This window comes from Lepisma saccharinum, chromosome 14, assembly GCF_977018435.1.
Source record: "Lepisma saccharinum chromosome 14, izLepSacc3.1, whole genome shotgun sequence".
Lineage (NCBI taxonomy): Eukaryota > Metazoa > Arthropoda > Insecta > Zygentoma > Lepismatidae > Lepisma > Lepisma saccharinum.
Window position 1 is genome coordinate 20,291,237 of NC_139242.1, and position 7,708 is coordinate 20,298,944.

Below are 7,708 nucleotides of genomic sequence, written 5' to 3' on the forward strand. Positions count from 1 at the left end.
TTACATCATAATGCTGTCTGGTATTATCATAGAGAAGGTATATAAATTTGGAAGCGTTTTCAACCAGTCCTTCAAACAAAACATCTTTAACATCACGAAGATTGTTGTATACAATAATCTTATATTCAGGGAGAACTTGCTGAAATTTTCTCAGTTCCGGAATTCCACTTCCAGTACACGTATTGTCTGTCAGATCTACATCTGCTTTTCGCATCAGTTCGAAAACAGGTTTAAGAAGATTTCTGTTTCTTCTATATTGAGTATAGGACGGGTCTTTATCAGCATGGGCTTTCCCTATGACCAGAGCTTCAGCTAAACAGAGTGGTTTTTTTCTATTCGGCACACCGACGATACTTCTTTTTTGAGTGCTTAACATATAATTAGGTAAACAATATGTTCGATTACCCCCACCTCCAACAGGTATATTGACATGGTCTGCTCGTAAAATTAAGCGATCTGTAGCAGTGAAGGTTTTTGCACTTTGTAGTATTTTGTACATAATGTTCCACACCATATCACTATGCAACTGATCACATCTATGCCACCCGATGTAAATATCTTTCACAGTTGGGTCAGATATGTTAGACAAAGTTAAACCTATTTTGTCTTCATCCTTGCTGTCTTTTTTAACGTAGGTGAGAAGATTTTCAACACCTTCGCGAATCCAAGTGTGAGGATCGACATTTTCTGGCGGGTGTGCGAAACTGAATTCAACACGTCGTCCCTTGGAACGGAATTTAGGATATTCGCGTTCTTGAATGTTGTGTAATATTATATTCCCTATCTGTTCACGAGACACTGAAGCACGTTTTCTTTTCTTACCTTTCCCATTTGATGGCTGTTCTGCTGGGGGGTCCGGTCTCCATGACGGTCCTGGCAAAGGCTCCGGGTGTGATCTGGATGCAGTGTTAGTTCCTGTGTCGGATGCCTGCGTCTCCTTGGTGACTCGGGATACAGGATCAGGTGTCGATGGGGGGCCTGGGGACTCTTCGGGAATATCTGTCCATCCTCCTCCTGAAAGATCGGGTGCGTATGTTGTCACTGTCCGTAGTAAGTGGTCATACTCCTCGACCAAAGAGATACTTTCTCCCGCGATAATTTTCTGCGCAATAATCGCCAACACTTCCCGTAATTGTGCAGATGTTGTGTAATATCCGTCACGATATAGCACTAACAGATCGTCAGCGGATAACTGTACGTCCATGATCGTACAATGATTATTTCACGAAGACTGTTTTGTGGAGAGGACGCCGTTCTTTATATACGCAAACATGACGCAACAGTTATCTCCGATCCTAACGGTTCTACTGACCCTATGTGGTTATCCCGGAAATGATTAACAGTCTTCACCACATGTTTTCCTCGTTGATATCACTATGTAACGGTTTTCTTGTTTATCTGTAAACAGAGGAAACAGGATGTAGATAAATTCTTAACGAAGGAACGTGTGAAATGTTTATCTATCGACAAAGGAAGAAGGACGTAGATAAGGAAATAGCTCGGCTCCTAATTGAGCTAGACCGGAAGTGATGACAATTTCGTAATCTGCACGTCGAGACCTTTCATTAGAGTGGTCGGAAGGAGGGGTCTACGATTGAAAATAAAGAAAGTAGGAAACGGCCGGTCCTAGAACAATGAAACCTGGTTCACCGGAAAGAGGCCTTCACTCCGAGTCCAACAAGCTATCAATCATCCTCCTAGGTCAATTAGGAGTCGAGATATAGCGATTTTAAGTTTGAAGGTCATTTCAAGGTCAAGTTGTCCAATCGATAGATCTCGAGGCGTAGAATCCGAATATGGTGTCATTTCCGGTCTAGCACTTCCGGTTACCGAGATATCCGGGTTTGAAGTTTCAAGGTCAACGTCAAGGTCAAGGTCAAGGTCAGGGTCAAGGTCAAGGTCAAGGTCAGGGTCAAGGTCAAGGTCAAGGTCAAGGTCAAGGTCATCTCAAGGTCAAGGTCAAGGTCAAGGTCAAGGTCAAGGTCAAGGTCATTTCAAGGTCAAGGTCAAGGTCAAGGTCAAGGTCATCTCAAGGTCAAGGTCAAGGTCAAGGTCAAGGTCATCTCAAGGTCAAGGTCAAGGTCAAGGTCAAGGTCAAGGTCAAGGTCAAGGTCAAGGTCATTTCAAGGTCAAGGTCAAGGTCAAGGTCAAGGTCAAGGTCAAGGTCAAGGTCAAGGTCATCTCAAGGTCAAGGTCAAGGTCAAGGTCAAGGTCAAGGTGTATATGTATATGTAATATATATATATATACTCTGACATATGTGTGTGTGTGTGTGTGTGATATATGTATATATATATATATATATATACTGTTATTAGTGGTCATTAACTTACGGTTACAAAGGTATACGGTTTTACACTAACCATGAGTTATGTGTGTTAGCGGGTTCTGTGACATACTGCGAATGGTTTGTCATTCTCGTTAGCAGAATATGATACCGCTATCCACCCACTTCCGTACAGAGATATCAACATCCACCCATTTCCTTACAGAGATATCAACATCCACCCATTTCCTTTTGATATTGCGAATGGAAAATGAATCTTGTCGAATACACTGACAGTGTTTGTTCTGACATCTTATAGAAGCCATCAAGAATATGGAGAGAGAGAACTTTGTAAGTATTCCAAGTAAATAATTAACATAATCATTTTTTATATATATTCAATATATGTTTATTATTTACATTTATTCAAAATACATATATGGATCAGAAAAACAGTGTTACTCTGCACACATGTCAAGTTATATACATTACATATATAGAAATAACGAAAATTGAATAAGATGATTAGTGTGTTAGCATTGTTAGTTTTTAGTTATCCAATTTGCGTTTTTTCAAAATCTCTAGCATCCTCTTCTCCATTTCACCTTCTGTACCCCCCATTTTATCTATACCTCTCTGCTTCCGCACACCTTTGAAAACTTCCATCAGTTCAAAACACACTTTCATGCTGAAGTGGGATGGTACATAGGTAGCTTTTCTTATATTTTCAATAAACCCCTCGAACACCGGACTTGTTTGTTTCTTGTCGCATATGTACGTGAACAGCTTGACGAGGTTGTCGAGCCTAACCTCCATATCCTTGCACACCTCTTCCAGATTTTCCAACAACTCTCCAGCTAAACCATTCTCCTCGCAAAAATCTACAAAGCACGCAATCTGCTTCTCAGCCTGCTTCGCATGGGTCTTGCTCCATAGATTCCTTCTCTCACCTCCACTTTCAGCTTCATTTTTCACATTCGCGTGTAGGAGGTCAAATTCGAACGGTAGGGATGCCATCTGGAAATAAAAAACAAAAAGTAAGACATATGTTTTTTTGTTTTCAGCAAAAGTTTTTCACCATGGGCAACATGATGCAGACACAGTTCATATTAATGCAGATATTCGGTGTGATGACGGGTACGGAAGAGACGTTTCTCAGAAAAATAAGGAATATATTGGCGAAATATCACAGGATAAATCAGCAAAACAGAAAATTCTTCAAGCAACAAATAGACGTCATGAGGGGACAGTTGGACCAGATGGAAGAGGAGCTGGACCGGAGATTCGGTACTCATGATATGCAGAACGAGATTCTGGACGAGTGCCGTACCCACCAAAAAGGGTAAATACCATATTTTATAATACAATATTTTGACACGTCTATTATATTGGAATACATTTTTTCTGGAATTCTCAAATTATAATTTCTTATACACGCATATTTACAATTTTTCGATTAAAGTATCTGATAATTCCCGATTCACACATAGAAACATACTTTCCTATACTTACAAACGTTCTTCTAAATTTAAACATTTTAATCATTACTAATTCGTTCTATATATTTATATGCATTTTCTCACAAAATATTTCTATCTATTTACAGGTTCGATACTCTCCGAAAAAGACATGTAAGACGTTACCAGCATCTAGAATCAGGGAAGAGCTTAAGACGAAAACAAACTTCTTCATCTTCCACAACAGTAAACCCCCCACCCCCTTTGTCCCGAATACCTACGTCTCCGTCACCTTTCGATCGTTCCAAACCTTCTACCTCTACTACTCACACTCTTGCTACAGAACCCGTGCCTCTCGAACCTGCAGCTCTTCCACAAATTCCCCCTCCGAGTTCTGCTCTATTGTTCGCACGCCTGTCCTCCCCCCTGATACCGAATGCTGGTAACTCTACTACTTCACTATCTTCGGGTGGAAATAACCCCCAACCGGAGATAGTGGAGATACTTTCCGGAGAAGAAGAAGAAGCTCAACAGGTATAAGTACCGAATCTCCGGTGAGTTTTCTGTTTTTTTATATTCTATCGCTTCTAACTTTGTATTCATAGCTCATTTTAAATATATATGTACACGTTCATTACTATTTTTTAAATATCGATCTTTTTTTATTTTACCCTCAGTTTCGGAAATTATACCCTACTCCGGAATACAGAACAAAAACAATATGCTTTCTCACCGTTCACTCTTCGTCAATTTCTGAGGTGTCCGTCTCTTCTATGATATCTGGGTACCGCCGTGTCGGTGGGGTTCTACTTCCGGAAAACTGTTCCTCCACTTTGTATATGCTGGAAAGAAAAATGAATATTCTTTTTAGTCCACTTATTGTCGGATCGTTACCGTACTCCAGTAATTCCGCAGGATCCAAAACATGGCCGTTCACACCCATTACCGTGCCTATCGAGTTGTTTAACATTATACCGGTGTGGAACCATTTGAAAATCTCGTTCAACGTTAATACAGAGTCTCGGTAACTTTTTCGAAACATCTGCATTAACGTTGAAACGTCACAGTAATCAACTATCATGTAGGACTTGTGGCACCCTACTCGGTAGACACGTGGGATTTCCTCACTAACTAGCTCCTCCAAATTCTCATAGCGAACCATCTCGATGCCTGAAACAGAATGTCTCAAATTCTCGCCGGCTCCCATCAGATATTTTGTGGCAACACATTGAGGAGGAACATGCAGATAATCTACATTTATATGCTCGGAATTTAACTCCGTCTCTGTTTCCTGACATATACAGTTAGTTGAGGTAACCCCCGTAACTACAATGAACGGCCCTGCCTGGTACCCGTGTGCAGCTATATCATCTGCTACTTTCTCCGACCACACACAGTACGGTAAGTGGCTGTACACGGGAGCTCTTTCTGTAACAAAATGTGTCTCGCATAATCCGTGCGTACGATGTCGGGAATAGAACATACTGATCGCAAATCCGTCATTGTCCAATTCCAAAGATCTTTCACGCGATACATTCCTGCTGTAATATGTGACCAGAAGAGATTCTCGGAATCTTACAGGTGCATCTATAATCAGCAACTCACAATTCTTCCCACCAGACAATTTTGGTTTGACCGACGACTTCACTTTCCCTAGACCAGAAATCGTAGCAGGGTATGCCAGACACGTTGTTTTACATGGAGAGTACTCCGTATAGCCATATAAGGGGTTAGACACAACATTCTTCAGAATATTCTGTTTCCTCCTCCTTGAACGTTTACCGTCATCATCGATACGTTTTCCTCTGCAGCGTTTTAGTTTCTCGTATACATGATGGGCGGCATTTTTTTCCTCCCAACTACGTCGAAATTCTGCTTCGCTAATACAACTACCCTCATACCATTTCTCTTCCGTACTCCCACCTGGACGTATCGATGATTCCGGTAAACTTTCAGGAGCAGGTACGTCACTACTACAATCCGAAACTGGTTCAGCTGGGGATAATTTTCCAATCACCCCACCGAAAAACGTCAACACCCAGGACACCAAACCCATCATACTTACCTTCGAATAGCGGTTCTATCGCTTCCTCCGGTAACAACTATCTCCAATCATGTACACAGCTGAAGATGTCTGGTGAATAGTGAAATTCAAACACAACGGAACTTTTTATATACCTACCTACCCCTCCTCTTCCTCGCTGATAACTTCTCCCTGAAGTTCCTTGCGCATCCTCTCGCGCAGAGCGTCGAGTGCCCACGTACCTCGTCGATCCTCCTCCCCCGGTATCGCATACACATCCACCTTTTCGGAGAAGCGTACTTTTTTCTTTTCTTTCCTTCCGTTCTCCATCCAGCAAACAAAACAGTATCACATTTTCTCTATCTTTGCATTTACAGTCCCAACCGCAATCCGCTCATTTCCTTTTTGCCCGCTCTCCATTCCACCGCCTACTAACGTATCCTGCACACAGTCATACCTTATCAACGTTCCCACGAACTTCTACACGCCCATTCCAAGAAACATCCGACATGTCCCAACACGTGTTCCACAATCTCTCCATATCACTTCAACATCCCAACACATTTCCTTTCCAACTCCTTTATCTTCTCAACAGTCCACTCTTATCAACTTCAACAGTCATTTACGCCCCCCAACCGGAAACCCATATCACCATTCCCAGAAAACTAACCGTAGTCACCTCCTGATTAACAACAGGAAACCTCAACCCATATCAACATTCCCAGAAAACCGTCACCTCATCATTAACAACAGGAAACCATCTTATCAATTCCCCAACCGACTTTTCCTCCTCCCCCCCCCAATCAAAACACTCCTCACAAATTAATCACAACCCATTCAATGACGTCACACCAATCAAATCCCTCCTAACAAAATAAACCCCACCCATTTATGACGTCATCACCCAAAACACACACCCTTGCTTGCCCACACGGCTTGGTCATCAATTGATCTTTGATCGATCTTTTCCAATCAATTGATTTATCGACTTCAACGGGGGTACATAACTACTATCCTGGTGAAAATGGCTTCATCTGTCCACAATACGTTTGCCCCGAAGTGAGGGTTTGTGTCCAGCTGATGCAACAACCATTGGCAAAACTCCATACGAGGGCGAAAGTCACGAGGTAACAGTTCTTGTACTTTCTGCAGTTTAAAAGGGTGCATTCCTTCATCTGACAACACTCGCCAAACATTCACATGAGACGTGTTTCGTGCCCGAGCGAGCACTCGCGTACTGGTGCCAGGATGTTCTGCGACCGCTGTTAACACATCTTCTGCAAACTGATGTGTGCGTACACTTCGGGGTCTTCCAACTTCTTGTCGCGGTGGTAACACTGACCCTGTTTCACGCAGTCGACTGTCCACTACCTGAAAGAAGGTGTGAGACGGTAAACGTCTATGTGGAAAGCGTTCTCCATAAAGACGCCTTGCCTCACGGCTATTACCACGTGCCTCCCCATACATGCGATGCATGTCTGCTAGCTGCTGGGTCGTATACGCAGCCGTCTGTGTAATAGGGAGCTGGAACTGCAAAGTATTGTTTTTGTTTAACACTGGCACACTGCACAAATTGGCCGTATCACCGTACGAACACCACAGACCAATTGTTGCGATACTTGACTTGCCCACTCCACCACGTCAACTTCTTTCAATGCAACATACTAGTACTCTTCAATGCGTATGACAACCTAGAGCGAACTGCTGATCATATCCCAGCACCTGCAACACGATTGGGACGACTGCCGGAGAGAACCAACCCTTCGAGCTCCTCTCGCGGGAACAGCAGTCATGAAGGTCAAACGTAGACTACGAGAGCCAGACTTGCCTGTGCAGCGCTTCCAAAACTGGTCTCTTTTACGTCACAATGATCGCGTGCGAACACTTTTGGTATTGCTCCCCACCCCCTTTGTGTGGTGAAAGTGACATCTTCAGTTGGTGTACAGTGACACTGACTGTCTG

General features: G+C 42.8%; 1 protein-coding gene across 1 annotated transcript; it reads right to left on the reverse strand.

Annotated features, from left to right (window-relative positions):
• Positions 1-2,797: 2,797 nt before the first annotated feature.
• LOC145998446 (uncharacterized) lies at positions 2,798-4,508 on the reverse strand. The gene is made up of 2 exons (XM_083134857.1): positions 4,457-4,508; positions 2,798-3,283 (listed from the first exon to the last, which is right to left on the reverse strand). The coding sequence occupies exon 2, from the start codon at positions 3,281-3,283 to the stop codon at positions 2,816-2,818; it is 468 nt and encodes a 155-aa protein (XP_082990983.1). The 5' UTR covers positions 4,457-4,508; the 3' UTR covers positions 2,798-2,815.
• Between the last annotated feature and the right edge of the window lie 3,200 nt (positions 4,509-7,708).